This window comes from Thermobia domestica, chromosome 4 (assembly GCF_964235325.1).
Source record: "Thermobia domestica chromosome 4, izTheDome1.hap1.1, whole genome shotgun sequence".
Taxonomy (NCBI): domain Eukaryota; kingdom Metazoa; phylum Arthropoda; class Insecta; order Zygentoma; family Lepismatidae; genus Thermobia; species Thermobia domestica.
Genome location: NC_137457.1, coordinates 10,414,220 through 10,438,849, shown reverse-complemented (window position 1 = coordinate 10,438,849; position 24,630 = coordinate 10,414,220). Strand labels below are relative to the sequence as shown.

At 34.8% G+C, this 24,630-nt stretch overlaps 1 protein-coding gene across 6 annotated transcripts in view; it reads right to left on the bottom strand.

Moving 5' to 3' along the window:
* Positions 1 to 23,688, bottom strand: part of LOC145683709 (uncharacterized) — a 142,876-nt gene extending 119,188 nt beyond the window's left edge. For all 6 annotated transcript variants that reach the window (XM_081755156.1, XM_081755158.1, XM_081755159.1 and 3 more), the window contains exons 1-3: positions 23,607 to 23,688; positions 13,214 to 13,267; positions 1,141 to 1,197 (exon numbers count right to left, since the gene is read on the bottom strand). In XM_081755156.1, coding sequence (XP_081611282.1) covers positions 1,141 to 1,197; positions 13,214 to 13,267; positions 23,607 to 23,634 — 139 coding nt within the window. In that variant the 5' untranslated portion in view covers positions 23,635 to 23,688. The remainder of the gene's footprint in view (positions 1 to 1,140; positions 1,198 to 13,213; positions 13,268 to 23,606) is intronic.
* Positions 23,689 to 24,630: the final 942 nt, after the last annotated feature.

The window sequence follows — 24,630 nt, the reverse complement described above, 5'->3', positions numbered from 1 at the left end:
TCCACAATTCTTTTGAACAATGTTTACTGCAGAAGGGAAACATGTCCAAAACACAAAACAGTCTCTCCTCTATTTCCATACGTTATACTCAATTTTTGTTTGTGTATTTCAATCAGTATACTTCTATTATTAATGGAAAAATACATGTTATGGTCAAAATATCGTAAAGATAGTTTTATTCAGTTTTTTGCCTCTCCTGCGACATTACGAAATGTGGACATGTTTGCTTTCTGCAAACAGAAGTTCAAATGTGTATTATGATGAAAATAATTTCTTCGTAACTACTCGTATTACACGTATGTCCTGCATGTCTGTTAACTTGAAAACGTTGAATGGAAAATATATTCTAGAATAAAAGTTCCAATACAGTAGACTCTCAAGTTACGAACTTAATTCGTTCCGTAACGTTGTTAGGAAACCAAAATTATTTTTCCCATTGAAGTTAATGTAAAAACAATGAATCCGTTCTAGCCACAAAAAAAAAAAAAATACTGTATGTACATTTAATGTTTTTAAGTGTTCTTCGTGATGAAAAATATAGATATTATTATTATTATTATTATTATTATTATTATTATTATTATTATTATTATTATTATTATTATTATTATTATTATTATTACTACTACTATTATTGTATTGTTAATATGTATTGTTAATATTAAAAGGAATATAAGATGTGTGTTATAATCCTTAGTTCTATGACTAAGTGCTGTATTTTTGCTATCTGGCTGTTCATGGCACTAAAATACATATATTATTATTATTATTATATATTTATTTATTTATTTATTTATTTATTTATTTTACGGAATAAGCACATCATACTGAGTTTAGTGATAGATTATTTGGCTACACTATACGTATTTCTACGTATTTCTCCAGGTATAAGGCGTACAAGAAACTTTTTAATTGAAATATATTGGACCTTTTGATTCAATATTATTATTTTCTATGATAAATAAGAAACAGTATCAGGGCTAAATAGCATATTTTTCGTAAACAGAATTGTTCTCAAAACAAGGGATTTGTAATTTGATGATTGATGATACTCTCTCTCTCTCTCTCTCTCTCTCTCTCTCTCTATATATATATATATATATATATATATATATATATATATACATTTTTTTTTTTTACCTTTTCCATACTTTTTTGTATAATAGAGCCGAGGATCGGAATAGTCCCTCTGCGGTTCTGGAAAAAAAATAAGCCATACAATAGAAACTTTAGATAAACAGCAAGAAATACTAATATTTTACGCCTAGAGATTTTTTTAACTATGAAAATCTTATTACACGCAGTGGCGCATTTAGGATTTTGTTTCGGGTGGGGGAGGCTATGCACAACATGGGAAATAAAGGGGGTAATTGCCCAACTGAGTTTGAGAATTAAATATATTTTAACTTACGCATAAATTTAAGTTTTAATGGCAAGAACTTCAGACTGGTGAATCTTATGTGATACGATATACACAAAAATTTATCAGTGAATCTAACCTTTTATTCTATTCATAGAACAAAAAGGAAGCACCCTTTGGCGTATCTAATTTCCCGGGCTACTTATTTCCCACCCTCCTCTTGATTTTCTTTAATTCAAACATTTACCTTTCTCTATCACTAAACGATGTAAATATTCCTTTGCTATAATAAATAAAGTCCCGTTATGTTGATATCCGTACAAATTGATGTGGAACACCAGTTTCGCTTATCGGCTCGTCTTAATTTTGGTGTTACTGACGACAGCAAGTTTGAATCACAACCAACAACGGTCAAACGTATGGTAGGACAAATGAAAGAATATAACAACTAAGAAAAGAAACAGAAGAGTAGAATGGGCGAAAGAAAGAAAAAAAGAACTCAGTTCTTACATGGAATGAAATTTGATAAATACAGTGTTATTTCTGAACAAAGAGCATAAGAAAATGGAAAGTCAGTGAAATTCTTAGAAATTGTAAGAAGGATTATTCTTGATGTGGAATGCAAAAAACTAACAAATTTATTTCGGGACAGCTTGAGCCCGATAGCTCGTGTCCTAAATACGCCACTGATTACAGAATTAATACCGAATAAATTTTATAGCAAACATAATTTATACTCTAGTAAAAACATTAAGTTATATTAAAAGTTTAATACTTGTATTACACGATATTTCTATTTGTAGTAATATAGGGTGTCCTGCAAGCCTGGTCCTGTCAACTTTAGCTGGTAAGAGATGTGTAATGATCCGTATCAATTGAGCGGCAATCATTCTAATAGAGTATTATCCATTTAACATAATTTTCGGTATTCTCCAATAACTCATACGACTAACATTACTCATTAGAAGGGTAATATTCTTCAACCTTTTTCGCTAGATTGTCACGACAGCCCCGACAACCTAAATGTTAAGCTGTCGGGTAAGACGCCCATGAAATTTTCCATTCACATAGCTCACGTGTCGTGCTCTAAGAATTCGAGGAACTAACTAACATTAGTTTTGCTCGTGTTTTTTCACGCCTTTTTTTTTTTTTTTTTTTTTTTACTTCCTTATCTCCTCATATGTTCAGTACCGCATATGTTAAAAAAATACGAGTGTAAGTTAGAAAGAGTAAAAAAAGGAAAGAAAAGAAAAAGAAAAAAATGCGAGTAAAAAGTTAAAGCCAAAAATTTTGAAAAGAAACGAAATACAAAAACATTCGTGTATCTCAGAGTGTATTTTAAAGGAATATATTGTTTAGAGTTTAGTATACAGTACATTAACCTAGTGTTACATAACAATTTTTGATGTTTGCCCCACTATAAATTAAGTTAAAAATGGAAATCTCAAAATTGTCACCAATCTGGGCGAATATTACATATCTTAGTGGAAACTAGTGAAAGTAATATCACTAGTACAACGACAAAGGCAGAAGGTTTTCTTAGCTAAGATAATGATTATAATAATTTAATGATGTTAAATACTTGGTTTAGTAGCTTGTGGCCTGAAGCGATAGTTGCTGGGTGAAGTATTAAGAGATAATATTGCTATAGAAAGTATGTCTTTTTCCAACGTCGTTATAATGTAAATCCGAATTTAACCTTCGCGTGTCTCATAGTTACAGCGTAGACTCAAAAACCTATCTTTATGTTTATTGGAGCATTGACATTACATATAATCTGGTATAGACATCATTCCTAAAAGAAATAATAAAAAGACAAATAATTGAAATCCATAAATGTCCATAGCTGAAATGATGAAGCATGTTCGTTGAGATCATTCACTCTTAGAACTATTTTTTTCTGATTTGCTTGACCAGCAAGCAAGAACTGTTTATTCACCAAGTAGCATTGTCACGTGTACATCACGTGAAGAAGTTTGGTTTGTAGAGCGTGAAATTGTCCCAATTAATACTGAAACCAGAAGTAGTAATATGGTTATAGCATTTCTGGTTTTATTGGAGAGATTAGAGTTCAAATGGAATATATTCCTCTGACGCTTAACTAAGTACAAAGACCGCCTCTTTCACTGTCTATTACTCATTAGCGTTTCTGGCATGTAAAATTTGGGGGGGGGGACATCAAAGATGTCACTCTGTTGGTAGTAAATAAATTAAATTAAAATAAAATATTGAATATTTCGTATTTCAAAATATTGGGGGGACGCGTCCCCCCGTCCCCCGCCAAAGACGCCCATGCTATTACTGTTTTTAATCTATATAGCGATGACCGTCAAAACTGAAACTGGTTCATTTCAGCCACTTCCGATTTTAGTAGGGAGATTAGATTGGAAATGGAATGTGTTCTTGAGACGATTAATTGATTACAGAAAACATCTTACTAAAAACAGAGTTGAATTTTTCCAGGTGATGTGCTTTTTAGTAAGTCTTCTCGGTGTATCAGTCAGGTAGAGGTACTGACATCCGACGTTTCGAATATAGACATTGCATTCATCTTCAACGATTGTAATGAACAGAACGGAGGCGTTAGCATGTGTATATATAGTGACTATTTAGGGGCAGAGTTATGAATGGAGGCTTGTGATTGGCTGAGGGATATGCTGACTTCTAATTTCCTGAGGGATGCTGGCTCCTGATTGGCTGTTGCTGTGGCTACAAGAAGTGGCTTTGTTGAGTGTCTGTTTTTGTTCCCAAAAAGGGCCTACCAATCTCAATAGAAACAATGAGTTTCAACTCAGCCTTATCTGGTCGGCCCTTTTCAGGAACAAAAATAGATATTCAGCATAGCCATTTCTCGTAACCACAACAAGAGCCAATATCCCTGAGCCAATCAGAAGCCAGCATTTTCCTCAGCCAATCAAAGCCCCCATTCATAACTCTGCCCCTAAATAATCACAATATATACACACAGGTTAACGTCTCCGTTCTCTTCATCATAATCCCTGAAGATGAATGCGATGTCTGCATCAAAACGTCGGATGTCAACATCTTTACTGGCTGATAGCCCGAGAAGAGTTACTAAAATCTTCTTACTATCTATTATGGGTTTTGTTCTATAGCTATGAACATTAAAACTGGACGTAATTCAGTTTTCTCGCCATTTCTGGTTTGAATAACGGGTTATGGGAGAAAATTGAATCTATTCTTACAACGCTGTCTCTCATTGTTTTCACTCTATGCATATAGCTGAGAGTATCGATGATATTGACTTAAGTTTGAAAAAAAAAATATTTAAAAAATTATTGAACAGATATTTGTGCGAAATTAAGTTATATAGAAAATGTAATTAATATTAGATATTACTACATTAACTACGGTAATCACATTTGATTATTTTCTATTTTCATGTTAGGGTAATGTACAATATCCGTGGTGAGCACATGAATGTGTGCATGTGAAATGTGCGAGATACATTTGTGTGTGTTCGTGCATATATATATTTGTGTGTATAAATATTGGTGTATGTACATGTAAGTGTAAATATGTATTATGTGTGTATGACTATTTCTAGAATGAGAGTATGAGTTTGTGCTTCATAAAATGTATGCATTGATCTATGGAATGTCCGCATACAAAGTTACGTATTGTATTTGCTTATTGCTTTTAATATTTTTATTTTTATTATTTTCATTTATAAATTTCTGTTTTACATATTATTATTATAATATAATAATGTAATCAATTGTGTACACCTCCTGTAATTGGAGAGATCTCTCTATTGGAGGAAATAAATAAATAAATAAATAAACAAATAAATAAATAAATAAATAAATAAATAAATAAATAAATAAATTATTAAAACCAAAAGTTGCAGGGGATTTCTATTACTTCCTGCTTTGGTAGAGCGTTAATGGTGAAAGTGAAATTTGTTCTTGAGACACTTAATCGATTGCAGAAAACGTGTTTTTCTATTTATAACTATTTTTTACCTATAGTGATGAATGTAAAAATCTAAAATGGTTCATTTCTACCACATCTGATTCTAGTATTGTCTTCATAAACTTGATTTCTAACTTCTGATCCGCTACATTCTCACCAAATTTGGTGATCATCCATCAGGTAGTTCCGAAATTTTCCGTATCGTAAATATATAAAGGAATTTCTCCTTAAAAATCTAACACTTGAGCTTATAATAATTTGTCAGCTCCTGGGAATATACGTGCGAGTACCCGAAAGAAACCGAAGTAATTTTTTGATGGGCAGAGTTTTCTTAGTTTCTCATTTTGTCGCTAAGAGCTCATAGAGTAAATATTTCTGAATCAGTAAACCGAGTGCCGTCACTGAAGAAGGTCTAGACTAGTTTCGGCTGAATTTGTAGTGACAACTGTTTTGTGTGATCGTCGTTTTTGCAATGGCTGATTTTCGTGAACAGTGTCCGGCGGTGAAATTTTGGTTTATGGTCGGAAAGAATGGAACAGGAACTCTTAAAATGTTAGAAACAGTGTACAAGAACGATGTTATTGGAAAAAACTCAAGTGTTTGAGTGGTTTACCCGTTTCAAAAATGGTGAAATGTCAACTGATAATAAACCTGGTTTTGGTCGTCTTTCCACGGCCCGAACACGAAAATGATGAAATAATACGTGCATCATCAACGAGATCGTCGACGAACCATTGAATAAATTGTGAGCTTATCGAGAGTGACTTGGAGTTCAGTGCAGCGAATTTTGACAGAAGATTTCCGAATGAAAAGGGTGGCTGTCAAATTCGTGCCACGACTGCTGATTGGTGAACAAAAACAAGGTCGCGTGGAAGCATGTTGTGCTTTGAAAGAAGAGACCCGAAATGGTCCAAACTTGTTTTGTTTTCTAGCATGAAAAGAAACATGAAAGGAAAGCGTTTCGCTGTTACTGGGACAAACGACGGAGGCGCTGTCAAGCATCTCAAAAGATGAATTTAAACAAGTTTTGAAAAATGGAATAAAAGATTAGACAAGTATATAAGTGCAAGTGAAGAGTGCGCTTTGAAAGGGATTGAAATGTAAATAAATTAATTTAAAAAATAAGCTAGGTTCCTTTTGGGTACCCCTCGTAGAACTTACACAAGGAATGAAATCAAGAAATGTGTTAATTAGGTAAGTAGCTCCAGATTCTTATTAAACTCTGCGTAACTTATTAGGACAGAAATGTGTTAATTAAGTAAGTAGCTCCAGATTCGCATTAAATTCTGCGTAACTTATTAGGAGAGAAATGTGTTAATTAAGTAAGTAGCTCCAGATTCTCATTAAACTCTGCGTAACTTATTCGGAGAGAAATGTGTGTTTAAGATAAGACCAATAACAACAAAAATATATTGTACATGAATACGTTATTTTCTTATGTAAATAATGTTGAAGTAACCAAACTGTTAATTAAAGTTAACATCTGTTGTTTTTGGTTGAGTTACTGTTCAGTAGGGTAACGTACTCTAGTAACCTACCCGGAAGAATAGATTATGATGTAGGTTCAAAAACAGAAGAAGCGGATATATTGAGTAGTGTGCTTTTCAATTAACGTTGTTTAAGTTTGTTTCTTTTATTTCTGAGTGTACGTATTTAAACAATAAAATCCATATAATAAGTGATAAAAGACTAGTTAAATTTATCAGGTTATGGAACCCAGCCACGTGTTAAAAAGCGCATGTGGTAGCAGTTTTGTTTGTACGTACAAAGAGCAACTCAGAAGCGTAATACTTCAGTAGTTTATTAAGAACTAGAAGTTAAACGAAGTCTGAAAAGCACACGTTAGATTAGTAAGTGCATAGAGGTATCTGTTTGGTGGCTAACATAGCAAAGGCTGCAAACAGTACGCAAGATGGACTTAACTAGAAACATCAAACCCCTGTCTGGTGTAGAAGACTGGCCCACGTGGAAGAGAAAAATTCGAGATCTTCTAGACTACCACGAAGGAACGCTGGATGCCATTGATGGAAAGTTAGTGAAACCAGAACCTCTCGGAGAAAGTGCCTTAGAGTCTGAGATAAAGAAGTACAAGGAACAATATGAGTTATACCGTAAAGCAAATAGTTACGCGAAAACAGTTATTACAAGCACGATTACTGATTCGGTGTATCAGAAAATCATGGACAAGGAGACGGCCCATGATGCATGGGAAGCATTAAAGCAACAGTTTGAAGCAACTTCAAAGGACCAGTTATTCAAGATCTGCACAGACTTTTTTGCGTTCCATTGGACTCACGGTGAAGATGTGTCTACACATGTAGCGAAATTGAAAAGTTTGTGGAATGAATTGAACAGTGGACTTAAGTTGAAAGGTGAACATACGTTACCGGAACTTTTATTGGTATGTAAAACTTTGCATATACTACCCGGTACATTTGAAACATTTCAGTCCAGTTGGATGCTTCTCACTAAAGATGTTCAAAAAACATTTGATGAATTAACAGTGCAGTTGTGTATGTTCGAGAGAAATTTTACAAAGAATTTAGACAGTGCAAAGGGAACTCAACAGGCGCTATTATTTAAATCAAATGAACAGAGTGGTAAGAAAGAACCAAGAAAACCGAAGAAAAGTGATGTGTGTAATTTTTGTAAACAAAAAGGCCATTGGGTAAAATCATGCAAAAAGTGGATCGCAAATGGAAGACCGGCCAAAAACAAGAGTATGACTGGAAGTGAAGTGCAAGGAAGTTCTAGTGAAGTGAATACAGCACTAATGTCAGTGTATGAAGAGGCCTACGTAACTCAAACGGATTCAACATCGTGGTGGGTAGACAACGGCGCTACTAGGCATGTTACAAATAGTCCCTGTTTCTTTACCGACTTTGAAATGTTTGATACCGGTAATCAGTGTAGTATTAAGGCAGCAGGTAAGGAAACATTGATGGCAGTGGGAAAAGGGTCTATTCAAGTTTTGTCAACTGTAAATGGGAAGAGTAAGGAAATAACATTAAAAGATGTGTGGTACGTTCCCAATATACGAACAAACTTGTTCTCAGTGTTAGCTGCTCAGGATAGAAATACCAAAAGCGAATTTAGGTCATCCGCTACAGAGTGCTCTCTTGTAATTAATAATGAAATGGTGATTCAAGGCTTTCGTGAAGTTAGAGGTACATTATACAAAGCATGTATTAAACCAGTTAAACCAACAAGTGATACAAACATTGCTGTCGCAGACAGTTCATTGCTTCAGCTCTATCATGAAAGGTGGGGTCATCAGGACAAACGTCATATCAAAGTAATGATGAAAGATAGGTTAGGTATTACTGTTCAGTCAGGTAAAGAACTCTGTGAGCCTTGTATTTACGGTAAAGCTCATCGGTTGCCGTTTGGTAATAGAAAGCCAGCATCAAAACCTGGTGAGTTAATTTCAGCCGATGTTTGTGGACCATTTGATGAATCATTTCAAAAGAAACGGTACTTAGTGTTGTTTAAGGATAGCTACACGAAGTTTCGTTATGGTTATGTTGTTAAGCAGAAGTCGGAGGTAAAGAATGTTTTGAAAGACATGTTAGCACATGTAAAAACACTAGGGCACACTGTTCAGGAATTACTGAGTGATAATGGTGGTGAATTTGACAACGAAGAAGTTCGAGCAATTCTTAGAGCAAGTGGAATTGTTCAAAGATTGACAGCCCCTTATACGCCTGAACAAAATGGTGAAAGCGAAAGGGAAATGCGTACAGTAGTGGAAATGGGCAGAACATTTAAGTATTCAAACCCAGAAGCAAATTTTCCTGCAGCAATTTGGGCGGAATTAGTTAGTACAGCTATTCATGTCCTGAATCGAACCGGGAAATCTTCGGTAGAAGGTGTAAGTCCTTATGAAGTATGGATGGGTAAAAAGCCAAGAATAAAGCACTTACGCATTGTAGGTTCAGTATGTTATGCCCATGTTCCAAAGGAAAAGCGAAGGAAAATGGACAGAAAAGCAATCAAAGGGTATCTCGTCGGATTCAATGGTGATGAAAGTTATAGAATTTGGGTCAAGGAAGAAAACAGACTGATTATATCCAGAGATGTAACATTTCAAGAGAAACCAAGTGGATGTGAAGAATACGTGCAAGTCCCGCTTCTAGATGAAAAGTCTGAGAAAACAAGTCATCACAACAACCAGGGAAAGAATTCCGAAGGATCAAAGGAAGAGGGAGAGAATCAGGAGTATAATACAGAGCGCAATGAAGACTTCCAGGATGAAGAAGAGACAGATGCAGAACAAGAAGGAGAATTTGTTAATGGCCCACGCCTTAGAGACCGTTCCAAGCTAAAACGACCAGAACGCTTTGATGATTTTGTCATGCAAGCAGAAGATTTTGTCAGTGAAATAAATACGCCAGAAACATATGAGGAAGCAGTAAGTAGCAAACAGAGTGCAGAATGGAAAAAGGCAATGCAAAGTGAAATCACTTCGTTAAAAGAGAACGAGACGTGGAAATTAACTGAATTGCCTGAAAATACTAAGGCTATCCCTTGTAAGTGGGTGTATCGGATAAAAACAAATTCGGACGGTACTATTGAAAAATACAAGGCAAGGCTAGTAGCAAAAGGTTTTAACCAACGTCAGGGTGTTGATTACAATCAAACCTTTAGTCCGGTTGCAAGGTTAGCTACAATACGAACATTGTTAAGTGTTGCTGCAAGCGAAAACATGTTTTTGACACAGTTCGATGTGTCGACTGCTTTTCTTTACGGAAAACTTGAGGAAGAAGTGTACATGCAACAGCCGAAAGGTTATAATGATGGTAGCAATCGTGTGTGCAAGCTCAAGCGGAGCCTATACGGACTGAAACAAGCTCCAAGGTCTTGGAATAAAAGATTCGGTGGGTTTTTGTTAAGTCTAGGGTTTGTAGTGAGTGAAGCAGATCCGTGCTTATATATTAGAAACAGTAATGGTAAGAAGCTTATAGTTGCACTCTATGTTGATGATGGACTTGTCGTGGCAACAGACAAGAGCGATTCAGATAGTTTTATTGAGAAACTAAAATCTGAATTCAAAGTTTCTGTGAAATCAGCATCTTACTTCCTTGGACTTGAAATAGAACGCTGGAGTGATGGTTCTATCAAAGTATGTCAGCAGGCGTTTGCAAGGAAAATCCTTAAAAGATTTAGGTTCGAAGAGTGTAAAGCAGTCTCAACACCAATGCTCAAGACATCTGATTTGCCAAAACAAGAGGCACAAGATGTTCAAGAAAATAAATTTCCTTATCGACAAGCAGTAGGAGCTCTGATGTACCTAATGGTTGGTACAAGACCAGATTTGGCGTTCAGTGTGGGAGTGCTGTCGAGATCATTAGAAAATCCATCTCAAGATGATGTTTTGAAAGTGAAAAGGGTTTTCCGTTATTTGGCTGGAACCATTACGCTCGGTATTCTTTACTCTCCAAATGCGAACAAAGGAGTTTTGGAATGCTTCAGCGACGCAGATTTTGGTGGATGCAGCAAAACGGGAAGGTCAACTTCAGGTGTGGTGGTGACTCATGCAGGAGGTGCCATTTCATGGCTTAGTCAGAGGCAAGGAGTGGTTGCTACTTCCACCACAGAGGCAGAAATTATAGCGGCTAGTGAAGCAGCTAAGGAGGCTATTTGGTTAAGCAGGCTCATTCGAGGAATTACTAAATTACAACATATTCCAATTGTTCAGGTGGACAATAGTGCAGCTGTAAAATTGGCAGAAAACCCGGAATTCCATCGAAGAACGAAGCATATAGATGTTAAGAACTTTTTCATTAGAGAAAAGGTTGTTGAAGGGAAACTAGCAGTACAGCAAATTGGTACACAGGAACAGGTAGCGGACATTATGACGAAACCACTAACAAAGATTCGGTTGCAAATTTTGATTAGTAAAATGGGATTAGTATAAAAAAAAAAAAAAAAACTGCTAGATTTCTTCTGTCTGAATGTCTTTATATATATGTGTGTGTCTTTAATTAAAACTCTTAATTAACATGGGAGAGTGTTGAAGTAACCAAACTGTTAATTAAAGTTAACATCTGTTGTTTTTGGTTGAGTTACTGTTCAGTAGGGTAACGTACTCTAGTAACCTACCCGGAAGAATAGATTATGATGTAGGTTCAAAAACAGAAGAAGCGGATATATTGAGTAGTGTGCTTTTCAATTAACGTTGTTTAAGTTTGTTTCTTTTATTTCTGAGTGTACGTATTTAAACAATAAAATCCATATAATAAGTGATAAAAGACTAGTTAAATTTATCAAATAATAGTAATAATAATACTAACTAGAATAATATTGTTTTCTTATTATATACACTGAAAGAACATTGATATGCACATTCAATTTCTTAAATAAGTCATCTACATGTGAGGTTGTCTAGAAAGTATTGAGCCTGTGAAGATTTGCATTGAGAACATATTTAAAAAAAAAAAAAACGCACATGTACATGTTTTGCTTAATGGCATTCTGCTGTTTTTCCGCAATACCAAAATTATGTCGCTATAGAAGTTTTGTGATTTATGTGCAAAAATTGTAACACGTGGTCTTAACATCATGCAAAGAGTTCTGCAGAGATTGAAACAAATAATATTCTAAGGGAGCCAGATCAAGGCTGTACGGTGGATACAGTAAAACCTCCAAGCCAAGTTCTTTCAATATCTGACCGGTTGTTAAACACATATGCGGTCTGGCGTTGTCAGACTGGTGTACGACACCCGTTTCGTTGACCACTTCCGACCATTTTTTTTCAACTGCTCGGTGTACTCGAGCTAATTGTCGACAGTACAGGTTCGATTATATCTTTCTGCTCGGTGGAAGCTAATGGTACACGACACTTTCCAATCCCACTAAACGCACAGCATGACTTCCTTGGGCATCAATGTGGGCTTTGCTACAGATTTGAAGCTTTCTCTCGCTTCAACTACAATCTTTTGTAACATATTGTTCTCGTAGGTTATCCATTCTTCATCACCCATCATAAACCACTTCAGTAATGGTTCAAATACGTTACGTTTCAGTACAGATTCACAGGTAGGAATTTGTTCGAGTAAATGTCTTTGAGTCAAATCATGTAAAATAAAAACTTTGATCTTATTTTTATAGATAGTTTTCTGTAAACGGTTTCACATCTTTGATGATGAATGTTTAGGACATTGGAAATGTCACGAATACTTACTGTTTGACGTGTGCCAGAATATCGTCTGCTTTTAATAATTGGTATCCCACTATAAGGAGCATCTTTTGCGTGAACAAATGATACTAAACCGTATTTTGACTGTTGTTTTAGATAACGTATATTTGTTCATAAACAGCGCAAATTTCTTCACAGGCCTGCTCAGCATTTCCGTTTTTTATCGAAATAAGATTGTAAAATGTAGCGCAGTCTTACGGAAAATTCACTTATCTTCACGGCGCAGAACCTTCCGTCTGGTTATAAGAATTCCAGCACTTTTTAGGTATCTAGTAGCCTCAACAGTTAGTTGGGGCCACGGTGGCTCAATGGTAGAAAGTTCACCTCTGGTGCTTGGGGTTCCAGGTTCGATCCCAGCCCCCGCCAAGTGAACTTTGCGGTGGAAAAACACCGTGTGCGTGGGTTTTTTCGGGGTTCTCCGTTTCCTCCCACTTTCTTCATTTCATTCATTACTCATCATCACCGTCTCCTTTAGCCTAACCGGCATAACCGTGGGACGTAAAACTCAAAGATTTCATTTCATTTTTTTTTCAACAGTTAGTTGTCAAATGACGTTAAGCTTGACCCGCTGCAGCTCGTATACAGTGAGATTTGGGACAGTAATATCATCTCGTGTGTAGGAGGCTCAGTACTTTTTAGACTACTTGTTAAAATGTCTTGACATTTCATTAAGGCATATTTAATTCCGATGAAAGAACTAAAAGTAATGTTTTATTTACCTACACTAAATGTTGGTGTTGAAGCATATAATCCAGGGTTTGCATCACTAAAACCTGAAATAAATTTAAAAGAAAAATAATACTTGGTGAATTATTATTTCTTAATTTGAAAACATTTTATTTTCCAAAATTTTCTGTCAAATATTATTTAAAGAAAACTATTTTGTTTATTAAGAACTAATTTCATTTTTATAATGACGACTTTGTAGTATAAATATTTTGGAGAATGAATGTGAGTACTTATTATAAGACGGTACATAGTTTTAGAAACTACTTTAATGATTGAGTCCTATCATTCTGTGAATACTTCAGTACTTTTGATCATTTTTAATGGCACATCTTTTATTTCAGCTACTTTCTTTCCTCCTAAAGGATTATTTTTCATTATTCCTTTTACCAATTCTTTCAATTCCCCTTTGCTTTTAACTTAGAAAAGTAAAATAAAACAATATAAAATTACATGAAACCAATGTTCTCGTGTTTCATAAATAAAACTCTGTAGCATCAAATAACTCATAAAAACAACTGCTACTAGGACAGTAACATACAAACATTAAGTATTTTATAGAATTTTCACACAGATGGCAGTAGAATAATAGCAGAATAGCAACTATCGAAATCAGCCAGGTTGATCCACGGACATCTTGTAGGCAGGGTGTGATCAAAGAGTGGACTAAAAAACACAAATTAAAATTTTGTTACTTCCAGCTGATTGTTTCTCCAAATAAAACCGACAAAATTGACGTGTTATCGTGAAGGCTTCTATCTTTATTGGCTTGATAACGATCCTTACATTATTAAAACGGAAATAGATCTAGTCATTTCTTAGAAATTCAGGTGTTTTGTCGGAGGTAGCATTTCACTTATTGCTCTAATCTAGCTCCTCTGGTGTTTCGTTTTCTTTTATATATACACAAAGGTTTCAGACACTTTTTCCTTTTGCATTCAGGCACTTCACTTGAGGGAGTTAAACATTCATTTCGTAATCAGCGTTCAATTTTCAGAAGCAGTTTTTAGGAGCTTGAACTGTAATAATTGTTCAATTCATTTCAAATACTTTTGTTTCTAAGTACCTCATTAAGGAAAATCGTCTTTCATAATAACAGCACTAGCGGGTGAACTCAAGTTATCCTCTCCAAATTATTTTGTCCCCCTGTATTAGTGTCTAATTAGTATGTGGACTAAAATAACCATTTATTAACACGAGGAGCACTGGAAACATGTACACTTGTAAACCATTTAACGGCTTGTCGAGCTGTTTATGGAAATTTTCAGTTATTTATAACGAGTTTTAACGAATAGTGTTACATTTCAAAGTAGAATTATGCTTAGCAATGTTACTTAAAAAAAAAAAAACAACAACAACAACTAAGAGTTCAACATAATTGCATAACTCTCAGGATGTGGGTTATTGTTGGAATGCCCTTGATACAATTTGCATTTCATGTAGAAAGTGAATTTATTAAAGCATAACAAAAATCAATACCACTGGATAAAATAATAAAGACAAACCACAACTATAAGATAGTGATAGTATAGTAATCGAGGTTCAGTAGATAAAAGAGTGTGTCCTTCTTATTCTTGTGTGTCTATCACAGAATTCGGTGTTCGCCTCTCTCAGTATAGATCATGCAAACTTAAATGCACTAGGCATACTCACAGTCTTTGTAGCTTCATGATTATTGTCCTTGGGCCGCACTAATCAGTTTGACTACGTCCGAACTGTTCTGCACTGATTGACGATTGATCTATGGATCGATTACTGCATGAATAGTATTTGACACATCTAGTTTATTTACTGATATGAAGATTGTTTTGTTGTTTTTTGGGGAAATATTTACACTCACTTGTTTTGTCATAAAAAGAAAAATAGGTTTTCCTTTTTTAATTAGTATCCTTGAAAGGTATTTATGTCATGTATTTTTTGTTCACCGTCGGGAATTCCACTGACGTACTAATCCTTGATAATAAGATCTTGCGACTTTTTTTTTTTTCTGCTTAGAATTGATCACACGTATAATTATGTCCATAGAGGATGTATCTAAATTTCTGTGAGTATGAATTTTTGTTTTTTTGAATCATCAATGTCTTGTGGAACATTACAGTAGTATTATCTTCCCTTTTATAGTGTCCTTTTTGTCTTCATTCACACATTATTTAATTTCTTGTTATGTAATATTTATGGGGTCACAAAAATCACTTAGTACTTGAAACTCCTTCGCCCTGAATCATTACTTATTCAAACCAATTGTAAATATATCAAACTGGTAATAAACGAAAATCACAGAATCTGAGCGTTGAATTAAAATGAAAAAAAGAATAAAGCGGACAAAACGTAACTGAAATCGTCTAGGAAACCTCTTGGACAACGTAATTGTTTCAATATTTTTAAGGAGTATGATTGTAGTATCAAAAATTGTAATATTTTCATTTTATAACAATAGTCGGGAGATATGCATGTAATAGTGAATACGTGAAGAATGTGGAAGAGTGTAATAGTCAATAATCTGTGGAGAATGTGGTATAGCAAATAGTCTGTGAAGAGTGTGAGAGTACTGTCAATAGTCTGTGATTGGGCAAAGGATGGCCGGCTTTGACATGAGTCAAGAGTTTGTGTGAGCAAGAATGAAGTTAGATTATGCAAGTGGGCCTGTTAGAAGTACTGTGAAGAATATTATTTAGTAGCATGGGGATAAAATTAGTAAGGTATCTTTCAAGTTTGTGTGCATGTACCCGTATCCGTAAATGAAGAGTAGCTTAGTTTGGAAGTAGTTATTTTTAATAGTAAAAGTTATAGCTGTATATCAGTGGCGACGAGGAATGCAGATATTTTTCTATTTCATTTTTGGTTTTAAAAGCAGTATAAAATCCAAGAAATTTTGTTCATTTAATTTTATAACAAACAAACAAGTTTCACAACAAACAAACAAACAAACAAACATACAAAAGAAAAAAACTGTCATGAATTATACAAATAAAATTGAATATATCAGTTTAACGATTATACCCTTCAAGCTAAGGAAGACCACGATTAAGGCAAGTGAATGATGATGGAAGGGAAGTGAGGTGGAATGAGAAAATGGGAGTACGGAAGTACCCCGAGAAAACCCTTGAACAGACTGTTGTACACCTCAAATTTACTTGGCTGGAAATCGAACAAGAACACCACGCATCAGAGGTAAACGTTCTACCACTGAGCTCCCGGAAATGGATTATAAAAGACGATGGTTTTAGTTGATCTAATTCACCCCAACAAATTAATTTAGTTTTGAAATGTATCTCGCAAAATGCTCAACTTATCATTACTCATTACTATATAGTTATTTTATTGTACACTAATTTGATTTGCCTCTCGGAGCTCATGTTGTGCTCACGTTCAGTTGTAGATCCAGTCTCAAATAGTCTTCAGGGCTTCAAGGGACGCTAAATTCCAATACAAATAACTAATTGCATTTGTAAAACAATTCTGTAAAATACTTGAATTCTGAGAATCACTGTTCAAATTCGAGGTTCATTCCCGGTTTATATCTGCTATAAAAAACAGGAAGTTAACATGAGCGACTAATGTTTCTTACTTGCTGAACATCTATACATCTATTACATAAATTAAACCATACATATCAACAAATTTAGTTGCAAACAACAGAAATACAGCTAATTCTTCCAAGTTGCTTTAGTAATTTCTTTTTGAATTATGAAGTAATTTCAGAGGAACAGGCGCTCTCATCATCAACAAGACAAATTGTCTTCATATAAGTGATATACTTTCATGTTTTCCTTTTTGTATTTAACATATACTCCGTATAACGTTATTTTTCTTTTCTATAGAGAAATATATTTGGACTTATTAGAACCACTCTTACTCTAACTTGAATCTAGTGCAATCCACTCCATCTATTTAAATTTTTACCAGTGTTTTCTTAAATATAATTTCGAAGCGAGGAATTAGAAAAATACTAGCAGAATACCCGTTTTCTGCTCGGGGAGAATACGCTTCATTTTGGATATAAAGGGGTGAATTTGGATTTAAATGGTTTAGGGCTGACCACTGTTCGTCTCAGTGACCCCGAAAACTATGGATTTACGTTAACATAGGTCATTTTCTGTCACTTTTAAATATCTCTCCCCTCCCCACCTCACTAAGTTCCATCGTCAAAATGAAATGATAAAAGCCATCCCAGACTTGAACCTCATTTATGTTAAAAATTTGATCGAGATCGGTTGGGTGGTTTAAGATGTACGAAGTCACAAAAACAGCCACTTCCATTTTTATATTTAAACTTATAGATTTATAACGTCAAGAATATTTGCGCATAGTTTAAAAGATTTTCAGTAATTCTTAATTTTGTTTTTAATTTTCAATTCAGAATACATTTCTAACATATATGTTTTGAATTAAATATAACTGGCAGTTGAAAATTATATCCTTGGATGAGTCTCATGTTGATACAATTGAAAAAGGTTAGCGATATCAATAGCAGATTACACAGATCTGCAAAAATATAACAATACTAAGCTGTTTCGGTTTAGTTAATTGATTCGTATGTGTTGGGGTGCGTTGAATCTATGAATGACAACGGTTTTGTCCTGGGACGTCTGGGTTTCGAACAAACGAGTGGTCATTGGTGAACAAAAATATGAACACAAATATGCGATTTACAGAAATGCAATTAGCAGAGTAACACAAATTAATGTACAGAAACACGCACACACGCGAAGACAAAAAAAGTAATACCACCCTCAATCAGATTGCTTGAGGTCAAACTTCGTTTGGAGCTTGTCCTTTTGTAGGTGGCTGCCGGAAGATTCCTAAACAACATCCAGCAGTAGTTTGCCATAATCGTAACACTCCAGTTCCCCTGATATCGTCGTTCCATTTCTTTGATATCTTGATGGAAACGATGCTCCTTGCTCTTTACTCACTGCTCCCACATTGTCAGGAAAGTGGTTAAGGTGGGAGTTGAGAAAATGGACCTTTAAGCTCATGGAACATCCAAGCTTTCGGAACGCGTGCAACATTTTTCTCACCATTTTCTTGTACTGTGGGTCCTTTCGGTTTTCCACATACTTTTTGATGACCACAGTAAAGGCAACCCAAGCCACTTTTTGAGTTGGAGTCATTCAACTGATGAAGTCTTTGTCGGATATGAGTTTTCTAATGTCAGCCGCGTACTCGCGTACTCGTAGTACGAGAGCTACTATTTATATTTTGAGCCTAACAATGAAAAAACAGTAATTTGTCATTGAAAATCGATTTATTGTTTCTCAAAAAATTCTCCTTTATGATCAATACACTTTTGCATTCATTAGAACGATTTATCAAAGCTTTTTTTTTTCTTCAATCATCTTGATACACTTACATAATATGGTTTTGAACGTATCAACGGCTTCTTCCGCCGACGAAAATCGTTATCCACGCAATTTATTCTTGACATTCGGGAACAAGAAGGTCATTGGGTGTCAAATCAGGACTGTACGGCGGATAACCCATCAATTCGATTTTTTCAGTGTTCAAATAGTCGGTTGTTAGACGAGGTGTGTGAGAGCTCGCATTGTGTTGATGAAGAATGATCCGATGGCGTTTCTTTGTTTTCCGTATTTTACCGAAAATCTTCGGCAAACAAATTGTTGTGTACCATTCAGAGTTGACCATTCTACGTTCCTCTAAAGGCACAGTTGCCACATGATCAGTTTTCCCGAAGAAACAGGCGAACATATGTTTCGATGTGCTTCGAGCGCGGACAACTTTTGTTGAATTTGGTTCATGTTGAAACGCCCATGCAGTCGACTGCTGTTTAAGTTCTGGCTCATATGCATATATCCATGATTCGTCACCTGTTACAATTTCATATACGCCTTATGAAGCACCGCCATTGTATTTATTGAGCATTTGTATGCAACAATCGACGCGAGCTTGTATTTGAGTTTTTGACAAATTATGTGGGATCCGACGAGAACAAACATTTTTGACAGCTAAATGATCATGTAATATTTTATATATGCTGATGGAGCTAATGCCTAGAGTTGCCTCAATCTCACAGTATGTAACGTGACGATCTTACAGTATTAGGTTTTGCACAGCATCAATGTTTTCTTGAATAACAACTGATTTTGGACGACCTTCGCGAATTTCGTCAGTGAGCGAATGGCGGCCAAGAGTAAAATCGCTATACCAGCGTTTCAGGGCAAAGGATGGGGCTTCATCGCTAAATATGGAAGTTAGTTGATCGATGTACTCTTGTCTTGATAATCCACGTCGAAAATCGTAATAAATCATAGCACGAAAATTGTCACGAGTTAATTCTCTTTTTCTGTTGTCACGCAATCTTCAAGTCAACGTAAAGAATACAAATAAAACTATTGACAAAACATTTGAAGTACGTTATGATCAACAATGTCAATCGTTTCTATGCAAACAAAAAGTAGCGCCTAACTATAATCAGTGTTGCCAAGGTTCAAAATATAAATAGTGGCCCTCGTATTTGAGCAACAAAGAGTGTTGTCAGAACTACTTAATAACGTTTTATAAATCTAAGATGTAATCTTACTAAATTCGTTTTACAAACAGATTTATTTTTGGTTTTTCTTTGTAATCTCGTACTCTCATTCATGACACATTACGATATGTACCAGTGATTTCCATCCCGACCAATATACATGTATTTTCATATTTCGGGGAGCACAAATACATATAATCTTCCATGTTCATTTTTATTTTCGTGTGATGCATTTGCAATTTAGCGATTTCCAGCTACCTGTTTGACAACGTTACATTTCGATTGTGCAAAAACTTGACGTCCAAAGAAGAAACGGGGTTCATTTTCGACTTCGGTGCACCCAGAAGCGTAAAAATCAGCTAAACTTATGCAAACAGCTTTTTGGTTGGAGACCAGTGTTATCTATTATAACATTTTTAAAAAATGACAATGAAAAGAGATCCCGTAAGTGTTAACCATAAGGTTACTATCCAAGATGTTACTCAACTTGTCGCTTCACAGCTATCTTTTTAGTTCTTTAAGTATTCTTTTTGTTTAAACTGTTCGAATAATATTTGATGCTTCTTTTTGTATATTTTCGTATCTCTTTCGATATTACTGCGCAACCTTCAAGTCTTATTCTATGTGTAAATTACAATGGAAGTTAGTGATACTGTGTATCAGATATACATATATAATTGACAGAGAATTAGATTTGAAGTAATTCGTGTGCGAAAGTTAATAATACACACCATAATATATAAAGTGTATGCTACTACAACAAATTGATTGAAAGTATCTTGAATATACAAGCTAATACATAATTATTATTAGTAGTAAATTAATGTTACTGTTTCTATTAGTTAGTAATAGTAATAGCTTCCGTTAGGTTCACTATGTAGTTTCATTAGTTGATTTTATAGTCTTTTATTGAAAAAAATCTATGCCTATTAAGATGAAGAAATATTTGAAATAAATATGGAGATCGGCAAATAATATTATAAGGCGGTATCTTTTCTGTTATTTCTATTTTTTATCTGTGATACTACTATTGTGAAACAGTGACTTGATGAAAATTGAATAAATTCTTTTAACAATGTTTTTTCACGAGTACATTCTAGAAAATCACTTAAACTGGATCATACTCAGTGGTCCTATTCAGCCGGTTCGCACTGGTTCGTTAGAACCGGTTTTTAAAATATTTCGAATTCTAAAAACCGTTTGTTATATCTAGACATTACAGTAAATTTTACTCAGTTATATCTAGGAACAGTAAATTTTGGTTTAACTTTCTTTCATTTTACAAATTCTCACAGCTACACAGTTAAACATTTGATCTCTGAGAACAAGGTGTAAGCGTTTATTTCTTAATTTCAAATGCTCAAATATCAAGAATGAGAATTGGGATCACATGAGTGTAGTGGTGAGGGTTATTTATATTTGAAATACATATATGCCATTATCATCAATTGTCTATCCATTGCTGGATTAAGGTCCTTCCAATACTTTTGGATTATTTGTTTCCAAGATATTCGCAGTGCTACTTAATTTCGTCACACCACCTTGTATTCGGTTGCTGTGTAGGTCCCTACTTGTCACTTCTGCTATGCAGTAATAAAATTTGATTTTGTCTACCTTGCATGGTTTGTTTCCAAGGGAGTTGTGTTTATTTATCCAACTATCTATCTTCTCTCTCTCTCTCTCTCTCTCTCACTCTTTACACACACACACACACACACACACACATATATATATATATATATATATATATATATATATATATATATATGCAGTGGCGTATTTAGGGGAGGGCTTCCGAACTTAAGCCCCCCGAAATCTTACTTACTATAGTAAAGTATATGAAATATCTTGCAGAATTTTCACATTTTCAGGCAAAGCCCCCCCCCCCGCTCGAAAGTTAGCAAAGCCCCCCCGAAACAAAATCGTAAATACGCCACTGTATATATGATATGTATGTATGTATGTATACAGAACCGGCTGTTAAAAAATTAGAATAACATCAGTTATTTTTACTTCTCTTAGATTACGTCTTTCAAAACTGTAACTCTTTTTCTGTTCGAAGGTCTTAAAATTAATAAAATTATTCAAATATGACAATCATTGATATCGAAAAATTTTGTCCTAAGATAATGCTGAAGTTTTAGAAAAAAAATTGAAATAAAGCAACATTCTTAACATATTTATGTAACAATTAAAACCGTAACATACATCTTTTAAATGGTATGTTCCAGACCTTTTAAGAAACCTTTATTGGAACAGCAATTGTATGATTTAAATACTTTGAGAAAACAATTATGGTTGCTGTATGTTACAATATAAACGGAATTGATACAATATCAAATAAAAGCATAATTCACCTTTATTAGTTATTACATGTTCATTATTCGTGAAACCTTCACAAATTGTTTAGTATTTTCTACTGTTAGGAGGTCAAATTCTATTAAGTTCTATTTTCTACTATTAGGCAACGTATTTCGCAGTTATAGAACACATTCTTCTGAGCACATTCTGTTTCTATATTTAGAGCAGTGTTTTAGTGACATAATATTGATTTGATTTGCAGATACTACGGTATAGTTTCCACCATATTGTTACTCTTAATTTCATTGCATGAAGAAGTTTCATGTGAATGCTAATAGGACCGTTAATGAAGTTATAAATATGACCTTGAAATTTTACTTCAAGTATGAAAATACAGAAAACGAGGTGATGGAAACTTAAATTAAAATTACTATATTTCATTTGAGATTTGCGACGTATGGGTTTTGTGAAGAAGAATACGAATTATCAGGATAGATTGGACAAGTAATGGAGAAATATTGGAAGAATTTGGAAAGTGAAGGCTAATATATAAAGAAAGAAAGAAAGAAAAGATAAGAAATTGAAATAGAAGTGGATTATTGTAAAGTTCTGCTTATGCAGGTATAGGTAGACCATAGACAAAAAAATGAAATGAAATCTTTGAGTCTTACGTCCCACTGTTATGCCGGTTAGGCTAATGGAGACGGTGATTATGAGAAATGAATGAAATGGTGGAATGAAGAAAGTGGGAGGAAACGGGAGGACCCCGAGAAAACCCACGCACACGGTGTTTGTCCACCACAAAGTTCACTTGGCGGGGGCTGGGATCGAACCTGGGACCCCAAGCACCAGAAGTGAACGCTCTACGACTGAGCCACCGCGTCCCCTAGAACATAGACAGAGCTAAATTAAATACGGGAACGTTTTTCTCACTACAGAATTTTATTATAAATTTTTAAATATAAATGGTGTAATACAAGATTATTTTAATATAAATAGTTTACTAATACTAGTTAAAGAGTTTTTTAAAGGCCCGACGGCCTAGCATAGGATCTCCACAAAGCTCCAAGCAAGCTAGGTGGAGTGGATTTAGGATCCCCAAGTCTCCACGCAAGCGGTGGGGGGAGGTTAGGAAGCTACAAAGCTCCATGCAAGCTAGGTGGTTGAAGTTAGGAGTCCCACAGAGTTCTGAGCAAACCAAGTGGGCAGGAAAGGAGGCCTTAGAGCTCCGAGCGAGCTAAAAGCTTTGAGCTAGGTAGCTTCTAGAAGTCCAAGCAAACTGAAAAAATAAAGGCATTGGTAGTTCTTCATCGTCACATAACCACTGATGTCGCTGGTAACTCTGTTGTCTGACAATATAGTTATTTATAGTAAGACACACATAGTTAATGTTTATAAGCACGTGTTGGTTGTTAGTAAACAAAGGCATGAGCGAAATATTACAATATTGTCTAGGAATAAGTCAATATTTGGGGATATGATAGAAGATACGTCAACAAAAAGCAAGCAGCAAAAATAATTTTGAATAACTTTCAGTATAATTTCACTTCTTTTTGTTTAAAATTAACTTAGAAGCGTAAAGTATTACCACTTACTAGCAGCGAACATTGTGCTTGATGGCATGACATACGGGAATGGTGCATCTCTGCGAACACCTGAAATAAATATATTACAAAAATTAAAGCATTTAGTTTTCAAACATACAAAAAAATTACGTGATGCTTCTATGATGTCGGAACAATAAAAGATATTTTCTATTATAAGAACAGTTATGAAAAGAATACTGTTCTCACAAACTCTGTTTTCTTGCGACGTCCAATTCGACTTTATTGACTAAACTTGGTAAGAAATTGGGGAATATCAAAAAACGATAATAAGCAATATTTTAAGTGCTTCCGTTGATAAGGATGGGTGCAGCAGCCAAAAACCTGAGTGATCAGAATAAGCCAGTGTTTCAAGTCTGAAAATTACAGTGTATTTGCAAAATGGACAAAGGGGTTGAAAACAAAACACACTAATAGACACGGGGAGGAAGTAGACATCTATTGGAGGGTAGGTTTGCCATGGGTGCCATCTTGAAGTCGGCCATCTTGTATCTAGCTCGATTACTTTAAGGGGATCGTTTTACAAATACATTGATATTTTCAGATTTGAAACACATTGTTCTTTTTTTTTTCTGATCAATCAGGTTTCCTGCCACTGCGTCCGACTTTATACACGAAAGCATTTTAAATTCTGCTTATGCTTCTTTCTTGGTATTTCTCACTTCGCTGCCAAGCTCAGTCAACAAAGTTGATTTCACCCTCGCAAGGTTGACTTGTTAGTGATGACCTCTTGCATAAAGCAGTAGCAGTCGTTGAAAGTTTTTTTTTTGTGTGTGTGTCTTCTGATCATGTTTCCTCAAAAGTAGTTCATAATGACAATGTTAGTACATACACTTAAATAATTAAAATATTCAGAGCTTATTTTCTTGTATTTATGTTTCATAATATTCTGTAATCTTCCTTTCTTACCCTTCTTTCTATTCCTTCCCTAACTATGTAAGCTTTTTCTTGCATGCCTTGTTTCCAAGGTTGCGTCGGGCAGGAGAAAGAGTGTTAAAAATAACGCTGTAAGTTA